Genomic DNA, 20,184 nt, shown 5'->3' on the forward strand with positions numbered 1-20,184 from the left:
CTTCCCTTCCCTTCCCTTCCCTTCCCTTCCCTTCCCCTTTTAGTCCAGTTTGATTAATTTAGTTATTTAGTTTTTTAATTACTTTTAGTTTTACTCAAGTGATGATGCCAAAGCAGAACAAAAATCAAGTCCTGGGGGGGAAAATGATCACCTGAGTTACAAGCAAGTGTAATTTATTAGCAAAAATGAAGATTTTTAAGCCACAAACAGAAAACAATGTCAATGTAAAACAGTAGAGATCATAGTGTAGCCCAAGCAGTTGGAAAAATGTGTGAGAGATTTCTATCATGATCTTGAGCAAGATATTTTTAGACAGTAGTCTGCCCTGATTAGGTAATGAATAAATAAAAGACAAATCTTTCCCCACTGTTTCTTTGTGTAGAAGATACTGAAAGTCCTAGACTATTTCAGAAGTTTGGGCACACCATTGATTCACTTGGGTTTTGTTATGAGGCCAAAAAGGGAAAAGAAAAAAAAAAAAAGCCTGTGAAACCCTATAACTGTCCAGTCTCAGTGGTTTTGTTACTGTGCCAAAATAAGGGGTCAAGGCATAATAGCACTAGAAAAGCTCACTTGCTGTAGATTTTACATAACAAGTTCTCAGCTTCTCTCATTCAGTCTGTGCCTGTTTCTGCAACCAAGGCAGCACAGAGAGCAGATTTTAGCTACAAATGTGTCAGTGGGTAGAGCTTGTTTTCCTTTGCTAAATTTAAGAAATGCTTTGGTGCTTGAGGGCCAAGGGAGGCACAGAAAGTAAAACTGAAAATTCTAGAAAGAATACTCCCTCTTTTTCTCCATGTCTTGCTCAGAAAGGTATGGGTATGGGAAAGTAGCTTCTGCTGCTTCGAATTATAAGTATGTTTAAGGGTATATTTTGAAACTAAAAGTCTGTTAAGCATGGCTTCCTAAGAACTGTGTTCTTCAGTAACACTTAGGAGTATCCCTTATTCTGCTTTTCAGAGGTGGCCTTTGCCACTCCCAGAGATGTGCCTGGCAGCAGCAATGGCTCTGCCCACCTTAAAGTTTTGCCTGCTAACTTGCAGGTTGAGTAGCCTAACATATATCAGCTTAAGCTGAAAATTTCAATCTTAGCATCATCACTTTTAAATAAAGCAAGGCAGCAAATGAATTGTGGGCCAGATTCTGCTTGGTAAGCGTGCTTCCACTAGGGGAGTTTCTGTACTCAGGGGCAGTGCATTGTCTTGGCCCCCACTGCAGCCACTAGGCTGGAGACAGACAAAAAGATACAGGGAGAAACAGGAGCCTTGTTGGCAGCAAGTCTGAGACAGAAAAAAAATTTATCTAACTTTGGTTCAGTGTTTGTGTTTTCTCTGCTCTTCAGGAGGACCTGCAGGGATCACGAGGATTTTGAGAAACATCATCCTCCCTTGGAGCTGAGCTATTGCTCTGCTGCAGCCTGAGAGCACTTTGATCAGAGATACAATAGCAAAGCTGCAATTTATTATTGTTCATTGTCACCTCCAGCCACAATTAACATTTCCCCTTCTCATTAGAGGTTTTTCCTCTGTCCCTTTTCTGTTTCACTTTTTTTTTTTTTTTTTCCTCTTTTCTAAGAGAATAGCCGAAGTCATAGCAAAGGCGACAGGTTGTGTCTATGGCTTGGAGTGCACTATGGGGATAACACCTCAACTTCCTTGAAAGCAGACCTTTCTGTAAACCCCTGCCTCCTTCCCAAAACCTTCCTGGTGTCCCACCAGGAAACCTGCTCCCAAAACTCACATCTGTACCCATGACAAGAAACAGGCTCAGCTGGCAAACTGCAGCCCCACAGACCTGGCAGCATCATGCCCCAAGCAAGCTAAAGAAGCAAAAAGAAAGGCTGTGCAAGAGGCAAACTTGCAGTCCCTGCAAGTAGTTTAGGTTTGCTTGGAATAACGTTGTGGTTCTGACACATGCTAACAGAATGTTTATGTGCGTGTGTTTTCATGCACTTTTAAGGTGTTTAAAGTCAAATGCAGGACTTAACTATGTAGCTCCCACTACCATTGTTGCACAACCTTTGTCTAGGGGTTATGAGACTGACATACAAATACTGTGAGTACATACATTTATAAAACATGTGCATGCATTTATGTTGCATTTATGCAAGCTTGTAAGGAGGGAACTATGCCAGTGAACTCAGCTTTCTGAACACACTGAGAAGCACGCTTTTTTTCTCAGATGAACAGTAACTTATCATTCCTAGAACTTGAAAATCTGTCTCTGTGTGTGTCTGCTTTTGTCAAAAATGAGATAATTTAATATGCAGGTCCTACTCTGCAGACATCCAGTTTTTACATGCAAGTAACTACCCTGAGAAAATTAAGCCTTTAGCGTTTAATATCCTACTGACATATATTTACAATCCACTGAGTATTGATTTACCTCTCTGTATGCTGAAATGCCCTGATAAACCTGCTTTGCTCCCACACCTTATATCTCAGAATGCTGTTTCTTGAATGCAAATTACACGGGCCACTCAAAATTTACAAATCTTGGGAGATGAGCGGTACTGTGAGCTTTTGTGGAAAATGTGTTTTCTGCAAGAAATTTGAGAGGAAAAAGCCCAAGCCCTGAGACAGAAGGAATTTCTGCATGACAAAGTCAAGACAGACACGTGTGCACAGATGGTGCTGACAGTACCACACTCTCAGGCAGGCTCATTAGTGCAGCCTCAGTGCCATGATAACATAGATGGGCTGGACTGGAGGTGGCTTACACTTGTCAGCTGAGAGCAACCTGGCAATTGGTCTCACTCATTTGTGCTGACATAATTCGAGAGGGAGGGAAATTCTCTGTGAGGAGACAGAGGAAAGGAAGCAACAATTACACATATTTAAAAAAAAAAAGTTATGGTCATGGCCTTGAGATTTTCCCTTTCCTTTTGTAAGGAGTCTTTTCCCCTCTCTCACAGTTGTTAATCATATAATTTTTTGAAGACAAGAGGAAGAAAGCAACATAGTCTGTCTCAATGGCATCCCCATGTTATTTGTAGCCTCCACAGGGTCACAGAAACAGTGCCTGTGTTAGTATGAGGTAAATCCTGAGATGTTCTAGCATGCCAGGTGAACTGGAGCCTGCCACAAGGGGTGGCAGGACCTCAGAAAGGGCTGGGGGAACATGGCCCTGGGTATTGGGTCATGCAGCTCTGGTGTATAGGACAAGGCAGGAGTTTGCATACCTGGATGGGATCCACTGCTTCTGCAGAACCCTCTCGTTGAGCATCACTTCATGTACAGCTACTGCAGTAAAGGAAATATGGCAGTACTTATTTACACCAAAATAAAACAGCTTCTCTTTCATCCTGGCTCTGAATAAATTGAGACAGCAAGATTCTCACTCTGTCTGCTCTCCCAAAGGAGCCAGAGGGACACTTCCCCCTGGTCAGACATCCTGGCACTGGTTTTATGCTGAGGCAGTGCCTGGGTAGGCTTGACAGATGCACAGTGTTTGGAGACAGAGCTTGCATTCTTAAGGCTGCCAACTGCCCAGAACAGAGCTGAATGATGTGTTTCTCGGCTGGAGCAAAGCTGGGAAGTCCCCAGCTTCCTCCAAGCCCTTGGAAGTAAAGCATAAGGAAAGGCAATGAACATCCTAGAGTTAAATTCCTTACTAATACCTAATTTCTAACCACTGCTCTTTAGCCACACACTTTAATGATTTTAGGAGAAGACACATGGTATAATTTCCTTCCATTTACAGGACCACTTTACCAGTGGGGACATCAACACAGATAACATTTCATGTTTGTCCAACAAGTGCATGAAATTACAGAACCTGGATGAAGATCCAGATCTCCTAAGTCCAAGTCCCAGGCAGAGCTACATCTAACATTGAAGAGACATGTGGAGCTCACTTCAATTAGCTGCATTGCCAAAAGCACAACTGTTCTCCCATAAAACATGAAATTTCTATGATAACCAATCAATCTAAGACATTCTCCTTAAGCTAAATATTATGACTGTTTCCTGAATTCTCCCACTTGTGCCTATTTCCGAAGGAAAAGCAATCCTAGGTATCTGGGGATATAAACAGATGTTTTTTGCTAAATCAGAGAGTTTCACCTCCCAGTAGTGTATATGCTTGCCCTGCCCTGTGAACTGTACATTAATTGGTTGATACAGGATAGGTGCATCCATATTTTTAATGAAATATAATGATTTATGGTCAGATTTCAGACTTTATGTTCCAAGACCAAATTAATATAGTTTTCAAGGCATCACAGGAGTTATAAAGTTGATAAACTGGTATTAGCATTACAGTTGAAAAGACTTTTCTGATGTATTGTTAGCCTTAAGGCACATACAACAAAGATGTTTATATATAACCCACATATGCAATACAAAGCTCTAGAAAAATATTTTCCTCTCAGACTTTTGCAAAGTGTCACATTGCAATTTTCAGTTAAATTTAAACTCCATTTAAAATTAAAGCAGTGATCTCCAATGACATATCACCAAGATAGCACAGCCTGAGGCAGGAGTAGCTCCAATAAATTTGGCCTTTTGGGGGAGTTCCACCAGAGGAAATTTCCAGGAGTATGTGCTGCGTTTGATTGCACTGTGGCTGCACACCTCTGACTTCAGCAAGCAACAGTCTAGCAGCAGTTTTGGAAGAGATGGGCACAATGGCTATGTCTGAGCTGTCCAAGCCAAATCCTACCTGGAAAAAAGAAGCTGCCTTATGTTGATGCGTATATCAGAATTTGGGAATGCACACCTATGAAGTTAAATTCTTTAAAATTTGTTTATTCTTTAAAAATTTTGCTATTAAAAATTTGATTTTATTAATACTGATTCATTTTACAAGCAAAGCAGATGTAGAACATTAGGTTCCGAAACCCAAATTTTAATTTCAGGAGGGATGCATGACTGTCTGGTGTTTGGAAGAGACACATGAGCCAAGGGAGCACTCTCCTGCCACGCCAGCTCTCCCACAGGCTCCCTGTAATGCCTTTACAGCACATTTGACTAGCTCTGACAACTGACCTGCATTAGAGAAGTGCTTAGAGATCTTCAAATGAGGAAATGTTCATAACTAAAAAGCTTTTACTGTAATGAATACTCTTCAAAGAGGCTCTGCATGCCACAGCTGATCTCTAGTGTAGATATAATCTCACTGAATGTTGTGGAGTGTATTTTCATTCCTCTTCTGCATACATTATATATAATTTTCTGAGTAAAACAAACATCTGTGCGCAGTTGTGGAGATGAGATTTTATGCTAGTTATGGTGAATGACCTTCAGTTTTTGTTTTTGCCCAGGATTCATTCAAAATATAAACAAAGTTACAATGCAGCTCCCACTTTGACCTTTTAAATTTTACTTTTAAAAATAGAGGTTATCTTTTATGCTGCAAATTATGCCTTTATCTCTTATAATCCCATAAGTCAGATATCACAGTCCCACTTCAATTATGCTAAACTCTTATGTTAATTTTAAATCATGTAACTTAATTCCTGGCAAAGCAGGCTGGTGATTTTCAAAATGTGGTTAATGAAGCAAAGTACAATCTAGATTCTGCTACTGAGATCATCTGAATCCCTTAGGTCGCTGAACATGACTGTGGAGAGGCTCTTCTTTACAAAAGTCTCAGTTAGATTTTCAAAAAATGAATTTTTAAGTGCAGTTAGGGGCTATGAAATTTGAAGTTGAGCGTACAAAGAAGTTAAATTACTTTCACTAGAGCCATAGAACAACAGTGCAGCTAAAACAATTACACTTCTGTGCACATACATGCTTTAAAGACCTTAACTGGTGTCCTCCCCTGTTAAATCACAAATGCAAATCATATCAGATTTTCAAGATGATAGTCTGGGGACCTGATGTCCATGTCCATGGATGTATGCAAATCAATGTCATTTTCCCTATCATTTGCAGAAACCAAATATTTGCTGATAATTTCTTTCAATCCCCTCCTTGACTCAAACAATAGCTTTATCTAAGACCCGCTAGTAGAAGAAATCTTATGAGAATGTGTAGCTTTTCAATGCAATTAAGCTGCCCCCCCAAATCTCTGTCATTCTCTGATCTGATAGGTAGAAAGTTTGCCACTAAAATGAACTCAGTGTGAAACTCAAGTTCTTCAGAGACTTTGTCATTTACTAACATTAATTTATTTCTCTGAATTAAAGCATTCATACCAAATTCATCTATAAATTGGCCTCCATTTTTTATTAGCATGTTGCACTTTTTTCCTCGTGTGCTTTTTTGAAAATACTAGTACCATTAGTGTGACATTTTTTTTGTGTGTAAATTATCAGTTAATTAACACATATCCACAACAGAGAAGACAAAGCAAATATATACACATCCAAAGGTTGGTGGACATTAATTTTTTATTTAAATTTACTATATTCATTGGTCTTCCTGTAAGGCAAGAGAGATTCACTCAGGATTTGAGGTTGAATCCAATACTTACAACAGCAGAGAATCTAGAGGTCAAACCAAGGTCAAATTCAAGGCAGTTTTCACATGACTTAGAAGGTTTAACAAAATCAAAACTTTCAGGAGGTCGTCTTTAATTGTCTTGGATGGGGTGGAGCTCAGAGGAAACCAGGAGGGATTTCTGACAGGGAAGGTGGGAGTTGAGCACCATCCTGTGTTAAAAGGGGGAGATTTTTGTTCACCTGAGGAGAAGCATGTGAGGGGGAAGTTCAGTTGCCAGATATCCTCTCCCAAACACTTCTGGGTTTTAACACCTGTGGGTCCACCCATGCACAGCTCACACAAGCAACAGTGTGTGTGTTCACCTGTCCAAGGCATCCTTGTAACTTCTCCCTGGTGCCCAGCAAATGCATCTCCCCACACCTCATGTTGATGGATGGCTTTTTGCTTCTCCTCTTTGCTTCATGTTCCCTTGGAACAGGATGGTTTAAGCTATGGGTGCTGCTAGCCACAGACATCACAAGCCCTGGCTTGGGCTGCCCAGTGTGCTTTTACCTTTTCCCCTTGGAATGGCCTGTCCTGCCACAAGGAGAGATGTGCAGAGCTTGTTTGATTACACTCTGGCACCATGGAGACTAGAGGAGGCTTTTTTCTCTCTTCTGAGGAGAAAACTGAGGGAGAATCAAGCAGTGAGGGTACCTAGGAAATGATCTGGCCTTTCAGTTAGGACCCACAATTACTCCTGTGGAAGGACTGAATCTGTACATCATACTTTGCCTGAGATGAAGGAAAAGACAACAATAACAGCAGTAGCTGTGACCAGTGGTTGGGAACAGAGAAAAAGGATATTTTATTTTTAGTACTTTCCCATCAGGCTGTTTCCTCACCCTACAACTTGCTATATCAAGGCACTGGAGCAAGACGCACCAAACCATTTCAGAAAGAAAGGCATAGGGGACAACTTTATTTTGGAAGGGCATAGAAATTTTTCCCTATCCATTTTAGAGATTTGGTCTACTTGGTAGTGTTAGGTTAATTGTTGGACTCGATGATCCTAGAGGCCTTTTTCAATGGTTCCATGATCCTATGATTTTCCAGAGGTTTCTCCTCCTCCTGTGACACCTTGGCCCATCCACTGTGCAAGAGAGGTTGCAGGAACAACCTGTCAGGCAGCACTTCTGGGAGGAGAGGGAAGAGAAGGGTAGAAGGTATCTATTCAAACCAGGACTGTGGGATTCTGGACACATCTTCCTCTAGGACAAATCACCAATACACATTACACCACATAAAACTGCACCATGCACCCCATTCCTTGGGCTTGGTGACCACTTGCAAGGCAGGCAGGACAGCAAAACACTGGTGACTCCAGGGAGCTCTGGGGGCAGAGCCAGTTTATAGATTTGGGATGCAATGGACACACAAAACCTTCTCTGTAAGAGATTTCTGGGAGCTGGGCTGATAACCAGACCCCAGCAGACTGAGAATGGTCACAGTAGTTGCATTGAAGTTGCTTCTCTGTACAGATCTCAGAATATCCCAGAGCTGCCAGGCTGAAACTTAGTCCATTTCACCAAAACTGAAGACCACCATGAATACTGGGATCACAGTATGCCAGTGTCACATGTAATGATGAATCCACGGTGCGTTAAAACCTTAATTTTGTTGAATGCAGCAGCTCTCTGAAAGGAGGGTCATATTTGTCAACTACAGTGCATCAACCAAAATGAGGCAGTGGACTGGTCCTTCACAGATTTACCCATATCTACCCTGCTCATCAACTGAACTGCTGTGCTATTTTTAGTTTGATGCATTTGTATTCAAGAGCGGCCTTCAATAAAAAAGGTTTAAAATTGGCTACAGTCTAATAGTAATAAAAAAAAAATAAAAACAAGACTTGAAACTGAGAACACTGTAAACATTTTAGAAAATTAGCCAATGATTCTTTATTAATAACTGACAGAAAGTAAAAATACAATCAAAAGTTTTTTCAAAACCCATTTCTAAAGCAAACATACCAAAAAAAGAATCATGCCACTCTGAATTTTTTTTCTTAAACCATTAAAAGAACATTAGGTAAGCTAATGCAACAGCTGTCTGAGCTACTGCTTCCATAGAATAATCCATAACGGTAAAAACAGCTTTTTCAGGCATTTTAGTGCAATTTATGCTGTTTACAGGTCTTTTTTCCTTTGAATTCTCCATAATTTAGTATCAAATGATATCGCTCTAGCTTATAAAATCTCGACTAATTCAAGACAACTCTACTTAGCAGTAACTTCATTTCCTTTCAGGACTAATATCAAAGTAGTTGTTTTGAATCCCAACATGATAAGTATCTAGTAGAAGCCTGAAGCTATTCTAGTGCTATACAAGTAGTGATGTATAATTGAACATTAAGTAATCCAAGTAATAGAAGTCATAGGTCAGCTGTCTCTCCTCCTTAGACAACTCCTTTAAATATTGCCTCACTACTTCTGTACTTGTTCTCTCATCAGAGGAATGTCTGTCTTTGAATTTAGGGAACTTCAGATTGGCTGGAGCACCTACCAGCTGCAGAAAGTAATTGGCATCTTCTTCCAGGGTTTCAAACTTTCCTATAAAGTCATAGTTGATGAGGCAGGGATAGCAGAGCTTGCTGACTTGCTCCCAGTGAATGTCCATTCCTATTGGTCGGTGGGAGTCCAACAAATATTGGATAAACTCCTTGAACTTAACTCCTGATCCTGTTTTCAGTGCTTCTTCATCTGCATTCTGTCTATACTTTTTAATTATTGCCTTCCCAAATACCGGATGGTAATAGCTGTTTGGATGCTCAAACTTATCCCTGAAGGCAGATACCAGTCTTTCCATAGGATCACGTACAAATATGAACTTGGTGTACATGTTCAAGCGTGTGTAGATCCCTTTTAGGTCATAACTGTCCAATTTCCTCAGGTGCTTTCCGTAGTGCACATCATCATGGGAGATGTTGTTTGCTGAAGCAGTGAGTCCGCTGAGCACCATGAGGACCCTTTTCCAGTTGGAGCAGCCTGCTTTTGGCACTTCACAGTACAGAACCTTGTGCCTGTCCTCTACGTAAATCCTTGACACCAGGTGCACCAGGTGGGTTTGCAGCTTCTTTCTGCTGTTGTATTTCCTACAAAAGTCCTGCAGGAAGGCCCTGCGCTTTTCCTGGGTGCTGTCTGTGTCCTGCCACTCACCACCCTTGACAAATGTCTTGTTTAATGGGTGCAGAGCAGGAGGTAAATACACCCCTCTGAACCAGCTCAGAGGGGACTCACTTGTCTTCTGCTGCTCAGGGAGCCAGCTCCCCGAGGAGGCAGCCACCACAGCAAAAGGGTCAGCCCTGCCCCGCCAGGGCCTGCTGCTTGAGACTGCCATCCCATGGTTACTGAGGCCCACAGGAGCACTTCTCCTCCACACTGCTTTCCTTGGCATCCCCAGAGGCTGGAGCGTGAAGTCCTGCAAACGTGGAAAGGATCAGAGCTTAGAGCACAGTGACAGCCCAGCCCAGCCCGCTCATGTTGCAGCAGCAGCAAGGATGGTGGGGTGTGCTTGTAACCAAGCCACATCTGGTACTAAAAAGTCCCTTTTGAATTGCTTGATCAATACACCTAATTTAGGAACAAGCTGGGCTAATTACTGAGATACATGCTTCTGAAGATTACCTGTTAGCACACAGTAGGTCTTCCTACAAAAATAAATAGCTCAAGTCACACCTCTTAAGAAATCAAAAGTGGCTCACACAGGGGGGCTGATAGTCCTGCTAGGGGTGGCCAGGCACTTTTCTCTACTGAGCACATTTTCCCCTGTGCCAGCACTGGCACTGGTGGAGTTGCACGGTCATTCTCTGGAGTGCACTGGCGCAATCACAGTAACAGGTGATGGATCTACTCCCACCACTGAGACTTGGAGCAGCCCTTGTCCCCCAGTGGTGGCAGGGGACAAAACCAGGGCCCCTAAACAGTTGACATCAGTTGGTTTGAGCAGGGTGTAGTGACAGAAAAAATCCTCCCTCCAAAATGGTCCTACTCCTACCTGCACACAGAGACATGATGGAAATTAATTCACTGGATTGAATGTACATACAGGTGTCTGTGACACAGGTGCCTGCACCGGAGCTGCTTTCACAGCTGATAAGGAAAAATAGATGCCTTTGGAGCCTATCCCATCTGACTTATTTAAACATCAACATTAATGACACCAACTAACTAAACATTAACTAGTGACCCTGCAAAGAATGTTAAAGATGAGACTTTCCTCCTAAACATCTCTCTGTATGTCCCCAGCCACTGTGCAATCCACAGACTGCAGGAACAGCAAAGCTTGCATCTGTGTTTTGATGTCAGATTCTTCAGGATCTTGTATCATGCAAGTTGACTGAAGAATTTCTTGCAATATGGGTATTTCTGTTTGCTTTTTCCTGAGTGGATTCTCATGTGTCTGCTAAGCCTTGTAGATTTTTTTCCTCCTGTTAGTAGGCAAGCCTGCTGCATTGGGACACCTCTACAGCTGCTTATTTTCATTACACATCTGGAGAGGGAGGATGCTGGTCAACAGGTTTTTAAACATCTTGTTGCAAGTAACAGAAAAATGGTTAGATGGACAGACAGAGACTACCTGACTGCTTCCATGAGCCTAACATTTTTGGAAAGCTACATAAAAAGGCTTTTCTGGAATAAACTAATTAAACATTTACTGGAAAGTTGATTTGTGGACTGGCAGATCACACATGTGGATTTGGGGGGATGATAAAGTTCATAGGCCAATTCAAATAAAGCTGTTAAAAATTCAGAGGAATAATGTAAGAAATTGTAATGAAGGGAACACAATTTGAATTCTAGTTTGAAAAAAAGCCTATGAAAAAACAAGCAGTTCCAAGAAAAGTTAGCATATGTTGCAGTGTAATAATTTCCCATAACAAAAACAAACCCAGGGGATCAGGCTTTTCTGTACTGTTGCAAGCCACTGACAAGCAGGTCTTTATGCCACTGATTTTTGTATTGGTGAAAACAAAAGAAGTGACTTGTGCAGGACTTGTATGTCTGTGAGAGGGAAGGCATGCTGGTGTTTTTAGAGATGCAAAAGGATACTTAATTCATTGGATTTGATGTGGTCCACTTTTCTAATATATATTTTTTAAATGTATTCTGTCTAATACTTTATTCTTTAAAACAAATAAAATGCATATGTCTAGAGATTTATCCCTTCTGCCCTAGGACAGAAATAATTCAGGAGCTAAGTCAGTGTGTAACAACAGAAAGCAGTGCTAGTAGTAAATCAGGGTATGACTGAGCCCAATGGGAGTTTCAGCATCACAGTGAATGGCAAAGTGCCATTCTTGCAACTGCAGAACCACAGACTTACAAATAATTTAAATGTTTTTACCTTAAAAGGGAAACCTGGAACTTAAAAAGGTGAGATGAAAAATACGGGACACTCAGAAACCAACTGCACAATACAAGGCTCAACCGAAGTAGGAATAAAAGTGTGTCAGTGCTGAAGTAACTAAAGCTTGTAAGTTCATCAGTGGAATCTGGTGAGTTTGAAAATTTAGAAGACAGTCTCCAATGATACATGGCTGTACTGGTGTTCCCCAATGCAGAGAAAAAGTGGGCAGTACCTCATGACTTCCTATGGTATGTCGCCTGAGTTTAGCAGCTCATTTCTGTGCAAAGAAACTTAAACCATCTGAAGTTCAAATCAAAGCCACTAAAATGAATCCTGTACTTCAGAGGAAAGTTCAGCCTTCTCAAGCCATCCTGTCACCCTGAACTAGTGGAAGATGTCCTAGTTCCACTAGAACAGGAGGGAAAAGGACAGACTGAAAGGGATGTGTGGTCCTGATTTTGTTCCATTTCAGAGTCTGCCTGGGATCCAGGACAAGCCTTGATGGTAACCCAAGATGGTACCAGAGGAGGGGATTGTATTTTAGTTGTAGAAACTGTGAATGCAGCTGTAGGAATCATTACTAAAACATTTTTATGGGATAAAAAGCTTCAGAGAAGGATGGACAAAACTATTCAGAGAAATCTCAGTACCAATGTAAAGGAACAAATGCATAGTTGGAGGCAATTGGAAGGGGCTCATTCCTAGTGAGATGAGGCAAAAGGAGAAAGAATCACTTAGCAAAAAATGCTAAAACAGAAAGCAAAATAAAAAAATAATCCCCAAAAGAAAACCAAAACCCAACCAAGACCCCCACAGGCCTGTCCCTCCCTCTCTAAGCCATAAAAAAACCCCTCACACAAAACCCCAAAACTCTAGGGCCAAAGCAATGATGTAAGAAGATCTGAGGACAAAGAACTTATCTGAATCTGTAAAATATTATTATTTGCTTTCCTCTTCCCCTTCTCTCTGAGACTTTACTTATCCCACTTATGTTGGCTAAAATATGTTTTTATGGTCTCCATGAGGGACAGTATCCTTGCTGGCTGCAACTTGCTCTAAGAATAGAAATGGATAGTGATATTTTCCAAAGGCATAAATGGTTGGTACATTGCCATGGAAGTTTTCTAACTCAAAAAAAAATTTAAAAAAAGAAGAAAAAAAGAGATAAAATCTTTCTGTACACTTGCCTGAGTAACTAGATAAGTACATAATAAAGGTGAGATGAATGAAAAGATGAATCAAGCTTTATTTTTCATGAGAAATATTTAACTAGACAGTTTTCTTGGGAAACTAAGAGAAATTGTTTAATAGATAGTGCCATGTTCCTTAAGCAAAGCTGCCTGACAGTCTGACACTTATCTGCATGAAAGAGCTGAAAGCCACACACTCTGAAAGGATTTAAATATTTTATGACACCAGTCTTACATAAAGAGAGCTGCCTTCTGCCTTCTTTGGCTTGCTCTTGGTGTCAGTGATGCTTTGTTGTGCATTTTATGACACGTCAAAGATCTGAACAGCTCTATGTTATATCTTTTTCTTTTCCACAGCAATAACAGGTAAACAAAAATTTGCAAAACCAATAAACCCTTTTGAAAAACATCCATGTCCATATATCTGCATTCCTAAAAGTCCAACCCACAAGCTGCTGAGGATTGTTGTTCTGAAAACCACCTGAACATACACCAACAACAGGCAGCATGCAGGCAGTGTCAGACCCTGACTCTGGACCCAGATCTTCCCATGCAGACAGCCCCTACCAAACTCTTTGAGCCAAGTGTCCAGGACAGGAATGTCCATTTATGGCTTTCCAAAGAGCTGTTAAGGTTGGGAACCAGCTGCCTGGCATGGAAGGTGAACTCTGTGGTTACCTTGGAAAGATGCAAGGTTGTCCTTGAGACATGCTGACAACCTGTGCAGCAGGCTGCATACATTTAGTCTGAGAATTAAAACCAGGGAAGTGTTGAACCTTTGCCAGTAATTGTGCAAACTGTCCTCTGTTCACATAAACACATTTGAAAGAAAGTTAAGAAGTGGCCATGAGCCTCTAGAAGTGGCCATTTATAAGAGTAGAAGGCACTGTCTCACTTTAGCTAGGCTGGAACGGAAGACAGATTTAAAAATGAGTTTAAATTTGGGGAAAAAGTGGAATTAATAGAATATTTCTGTGATGTGTGGCTAGGCTACTGGCAGGCAACTCAGTAAAGCTGTTGAAACAAAAGGCATTTTAGAGTCATTAATGAGTTCATGGATTTTTTTTGTCACATTTTTATTGCTGTAGATTCCCTGCTCCTCCCTATTCATAAAAGGATTTCTCCTCACTGTAAAAAGAAGTAGCCAATACTTTCTTTTACACACATTGAAGCTGTCTTTTCCTTTAATACCTTCACAAGCCACTGAGGTAGAAGAGATTGACTACTGCCAAGAATGGTTAAGACTCATCCAATTATGCTTTGTGGTGATTTTACAATGCACGGGTGGGATCTCATCTAGGCAGTTTGCAATTAGAGCAACTCACCATGCAAAAAGATAATGAAGCATTGGAAAGGCTGATATTCCAGGGCTGATTTACAAAGATTTAATGGCCTGCAGTGCAAACAGTGCTGTTTCCTAAATGCCTTAGTGTTGGATATTCAGCTTTACTAACAAGAATAATAAAATTAAATAAGCCCAACAGATAACATAGCATGAAGAATAGCAAAGGAAAGAAATATTCTGTTTTCTTGCGCTTTTCTCTGATGCCAACTTACCTGTTTACCTAGGATCTCTCTACAGAAAATCAACAGAGTAATTTAAGACAAGGTTCATTTTCCAGTTCACATTCAGACTCTAAAATGATCAAAGAGCACACTGAGATGAGTCTCTTAATTTAGGTTTTTAGTGGAATACTGGAGGCCTATAAAACAAACATCCTCCTACTTGGATGATAGGTATCTATGAGTCTTTGAAAACTTTGGAACCAGTAGTTTCAGCCTAAAACCTCAAGTATTTAACATAATGGTTGGAGGGGGGCTCTGAGCAAACTGATTTAGTTCAAGTTGTCCCTGCTCATTGCAGGAGGATTGGACTAAGTGATCTTTGAAAGGTCCCTTCCAACTCAAACTGTTCTGTGATTCTGTGATAATTTTTGGGCACACTTAGAAGAATCTCTTAATCAGAGGACCAGGGTTGTGGCAGATAGTCAGTCTATGTGTGTGCAGTTTAAATATGAGGAAAAGTTTGCATGATTCCTATTTTCAGCAAGCCAGTGAATCCTGGATCTGTTACTACCTCACTTCAGCTGTACAAGCATGAAGAGCTGTACTTGCATGTGTGAATTTTCTTAAGCCTGCCAAAAGGAGAGATTATCCTAACTTCTTTTGTGCTAGAAGACTATTTGGAAAACGTAATAGAGTGATCAGATTCCTCTACTACTACTATGCTACCCGAGCTAACATGTAAATATGCTCAGAACTCTCCCATATCATAGCAATTGTTTAGTGTAATGTTGGTGAGCTAAACAGAGATCCACAGGATCTCCCAATGGAGAAGCTATTTATGCTGCCCACAAGTGACAGAAAATATTTGCTGATGAGGTGCTTCACCTTCTGTGCAGTGGAGATAAACCTCTTGATTCATCACTTGTGCTTGTATCAGCTACTCCAAAGATAATAGGCAGCACTAACCCCTCACCTCCCAGAGGAGTTGTGAATTTTTGGCTTATCTAATTTATTCAGGGCATATCACTGATGGTACATTCCTCAAAAGCCAGAGGCAAGACCTTACTGACACAGACACCACATTTTCCTATGAGATATGTATCCCTAAAACACATGTACTTGTACCAAGCATCTCTAAGATTACTAATGAGATTGAGGGGGGAAAAAATAAGAAAAAAGAGAATACAAGATACTCAGAACTTCCTTCAGAGACTAAGAGGCAAACCTCATAGTTTGTAGCTGAATTACAATTAGGTTCAAAGGAGATCCTTGTGAACTCTGAGCCAGACACAAAATAGAATAACTGATCCTAGTAAGAAAAAAATACTGCAGGTAAATTTTAATTAACAGATGCCAGTAATTTTCAATACTGCTTTTCAAAACACAGCTTTGTAAATCTAACCATTGCCCCTAGAATCTGTTAGCAGAAACTCCAGCATCTCATTGCACGGTGACTTGGAGCTATGGCAAGGATACAGACCAAGATAGTGAAGAAGGAAAGGGCAGAGGGAAAGAGAGGTTTTTTTCTTTTTATATGGTGTGGCCAAGTGTCAGTGATTGGTGTGGAAAAATTTGAAGGGAGAGCCCCCCCCAGCCCAGAGATGGTTTTGGAGGAGAACAACCCAGGCCCACAGGCAGCGGGGAAAGTGGAGAGGCCCAATGGGATAAGATAAATAGTAACATCATCACAAGTATGGTAGCGTACTGAATAAGGAGACAGGAGAAATCCATTTGTCTTTGGCTGACACCCCATAGATACCCAACTCCTGGCTTTGCACCAGCCTCCCCTCCTCTCCCTGCCCTGTCCTGATCTACAGAAAGCACAAAGTCATGCTAATGAGGCAAGACAGTCTGCACGAGCCACTTCCACAAGCTGATTCACATGGTCAGCAACTTGAATGAAGGAAATTAAGCTCTCATTTACTTGCCAATTCATGATCAAATCTGGAATTAACTCCCTCCTGTTTCCACCTTCACAGTCAAAGCATTTGGATTCTCCAAGGCATGCTTTGAATGGGAGGAATAAGAAAGATCAAGGCATAAATAATAGAAAGAGTAGCAATAAAGATGCTATTATTATCAGAAACTGAGTTTTGTGTGACAGATTAAAGATTCACCAATACAACTGCAACCAAGTATAGCAAATAAAAAAAGCACTCCACTCCCTTATTGCTAATAAATACATAATAGGGAAGGTCAGTTGATAGCAATAATAAATTGGTTTCAGGATAGTGCAATGCTGATGCTGCTTGTCTTGCCTTCTGATAACAGTTTTATGGTGCTGGTTCTTTGCACTATAACTTACAGACTTGAAAATAAGCACAGAGCCACTGCAGCCCAGACAGCTAGTGTCTGGGCAGAGTCTGCAGCCAATTTGCATGGAATGCATGTTAGCCTAGATGTTCAGCTAAGATGCACTGCTAATAAAAAGCAATTTTCAGGTCATGGACCTCTTAACACTTGACCATATTTAGCCCTACCTAGCAACACTTGTTTTGGGTAAAGGTAAACCAGTGTGTTCAAATTGTTTAATTCTGAGCTCAGTTCTCCTCTGTATCAGTAAAACCTAAGTCAAACATTGTGGCCAGTGGCCAGAAATCTTCACCAACACTCATTCACATTTCTGTACAGAGCAGCAAAACACTTTAAACAACCTGAAATTCAAAATTCACTAAACTAAGCATGCAGTATTCATTTTATGAAGCATAGTGCTTCTTAACAAGTAGGTTTACCTTATGCATAGAAAGAGCTTAAGTCTGAAGGTGACACTTTCAGGCAATCTCTGTATATTACATATTGTTCTCTTATTTAACTCATTAAGTAATGCTAATGTGCCTACTTTTTCATCACTTTAAGCACAGAAGCAAATCAAATGACCTAAACAATTCCTGCTGTTGACAAATACAATTCCCAAAATTGCTATTTTCAAGTGTATTTGAAACACATCTTTGAAAACAAATAGTGTCTCTTGCATGTTCACAACTCAAGCCAGGTAGGAATTGTTGAGCACATTTCATATTTCAGACAACATCTATTTCCCCCTCTTAAGAAAAGGGACACCAACATTTTTTTGTCCAAGGAGGGGCCATGTCCCAGCCCTTGCTGATCAACACCCAGCCTGCACAGGAGAGACCCTGTACCCATTTCCTTGTCTGCATAAGTAAACACATTTTGCAGGAAGCTGACCAAACTGCTGGGTGTTAATCCTGGAGGTTAATCCTGCACATTTGGATTGAAACCCTGGCTCCCATTTCCCAGCAAGTACTTTGAGAATAGAGGCCTGAAATCTAATGCTGTGCTTCTGCACACAAAGAAGAGTTCCTCACATTAGCGGCTGCGCCAAGATTCACAGGGTTTTTTTTGTTTCTGGTAAACAGAATCCATCTCTTTCTTGTTTGCAGGTAAACACACTTATCTTCCAGCATGAACAAGACATCTTGCTGTTTTAGAAATAATAAGAAAAGTTTCAAATGAAACTAAGTTCAATGAAGAATATTAATGTATATTCAGGCATGAAGAATTCAATTTCTCCCGAATTGCTTTGGAAGAGATGCTGAGATCTCTAGAGGTCTCAGAGCATTTTCCCTTCAATCAAAATTAGCATTTAATTCAAATTAGATGACTTTATTGGTAAATAAAAAAGAAATAGAAATGTAAATGTGCTCTAGGTAGGCAAATATCTCAAATATGTGTTTGCCGACATTTGTACACTTTTAACAAATTTGTGTGTTAATTTCTAGACAGAAAAAAATAATATTTGAGAAATTATTGCATTCATAAATTACAGTGGGAAAAAACAGACTGTGAATTGACAAAGGGCATTATTCACTGTACACTCCATCCTCACACTGACTGATCCTGTTTCACTGAATGGGGCTGTCATATCTATCACGGGTAAAAGAAAATACACTGGCCTATTCTGTAGCAGATTTTTGTGTGGCTATCCCCCCAATATGCATTAATGTGCAAGCAGAGCCATGGCTGATCAGTGTGCCACCCAAACACTAACTAGTTCAAGCACCATCCCTCCCTGAAGCACAGGAATCATAAGAGCAGCACTGTGTTTGAGGGTAGCTGCACCCATCAGAGCCACAGTGTCTGGTTTTATGCAAGTCCCTTGACCTTCACACTTCGTTTTTCCATGTCTGTAAACCATGGAAAGATAATAATTGCCTAGCCTGTGTGAATATTGTGATTCCTACTTTGTGATTAACACTGGTAGAAAAACCTTGCCATTTTACAGAGTAAAGAAGAGACAGAAATCTGATAACTGGGATTGCCACACAACTTCCCAGTCCATGCTGCCCTTCATAGCTGAAAACTCTCACCATATCCTTTAATACTTTTGTTGAGCATTCAATCTGTTGCATATTATTATGTTTGTTTGGTTGATTTTTTTCACAAAAAGAATAATTTGTCATAAAATTTAAGATATTTTTATCATCAGACAGTGCACTTATGTTCCTGTCTGTACAGCCTGAGAAACAGTTTCCTCCACAAGGGACTGAGAAGGTTCTCACATAAAAGTGTCTTCTGTGCTTATTTAAATAATTTTTCCTCCTGCATTTTTTTCTGAGAGTCATCATCTTGGTGACTATATATTATGAACTAATCAGTGAAGGACTGTTACATTATCTGAACTCAAAGGGGGCAGAGAATGATATCAGAAGCAACCTTTATCAGCATGGAAGAAAGAAAATGTTATGTGTAGGGAAAAATGGAACATTTTCCCCCAACTGATTTTATCTGATAATATATCAGATAAAAAATTAAAAATTAATTTAAAATATGCCCCATCTGTTTACTGATACAAAATGTGCAGCGGGAGCAGGAAGGATCTCATATTCAACCAGACAGGGCTCAGAGCTGTCTACCTCAAACAAGTGTACAAGTGAGAACCTATAGGAGATTATCAGGTGACCCACCTAGTGGACCAGGGAAAAGAGGAGTGGTTAGAAATTTGTCCAGTGGAAAAGGGCCTGGGGGTGCTGGTTAACAGCAGCTGGATCCGAGCCACTGTGTGTGCCCAGGTGGCCAAGGGCTTGGTTTGTATCAAAATCATTTGCATTTTTGATAAAAATCAAGGAATCTTGGTTTGTATCAAAAATATGGCCAAACAGGACTAGGAAAGGGTTTGTCCCTTTGTAGTCAGCACTGGTAAGGCCACACTTCAAGCCTGGAGCAAGGAAGGTTTCCCTTGGTGGAGAAGGATCAGTTTAGGGAATATTTAAACAAACTAAACAGAAACAAGTCCTTATGGAACAGGAACAAGGAGCTTATGGAATGCGCTCATGAGTGTTGAAGGAGCTGGAGGATGTCACTGTGAGCCTATTCTTTATTATCCTTGGAAGATCATGGTGACTGGGGAAGGTTTCCTGAACTGGAAGAAAGCAAACATCATTCCTATCTTTAAGGTTGGATAGCAAGGAAATGACAGGCTGATCAGCTTTGCCTCATTACCCAGGAGCATGACAGAGCAAGGGACTATTCCTCCCCTAGTGCATTTCACCTTGATGAACTTCATGACATTACTGTTCGTCCATTTCTCCACCCTGTTGAAGCCCCTCTGAACAGCAGCACAACCCTCTGTTGTATCAGCAATTCCTCAGCACAGTTTTACATCCTGTGACAACTTCCTGAGGGTACACTCCATCCCATCATCCTAGTACATAATGAAGAAGTTAAATGGTATTTATTCAGCTTTGACCTCT

General features: G+C 40.7%; 1 protein-coding gene across 1 annotated transcript in view; it reads right to left on the reverse strand.

Annotated features, from left to right (window-relative positions):
• Positions 1-8,591: 8,591 nt before the first annotated feature.
• The window catches only part of CHST9 (carbohydrate sulfotransferase 9), an 85,538-nt gene continuing 73,945 nt past the window's right edge, over positions 8,592-20,184 (reverse strand). Inside the window, exon 4 of the mRNA XM_058035468.1 lies at positions 8,592-9,848. Within this exon, the coding sequence (XP_057891451.1) occupies positions 8,751-9,848 (1,098 nt within the window). The 3' untranslated portion in view covers positions 8,592-8,750. The remainder of the gene's footprint in view (positions 9,849-20,184) is intronic.

The sequence above is a fragment of the Melospiza georgiana genome, chromosome 1 (genome assembly GCF_028018845.1).
Source record: "Melospiza georgiana isolate bMelGeo1 chromosome 1, bMelGeo1.pri, whole genome shotgun sequence".
Classification (NCBI taxonomy): Eukaryota; Metazoa; Chordata; class Aves; order Passeriformes; family Passerellidae; genus Melospiza; species Melospiza georgiana.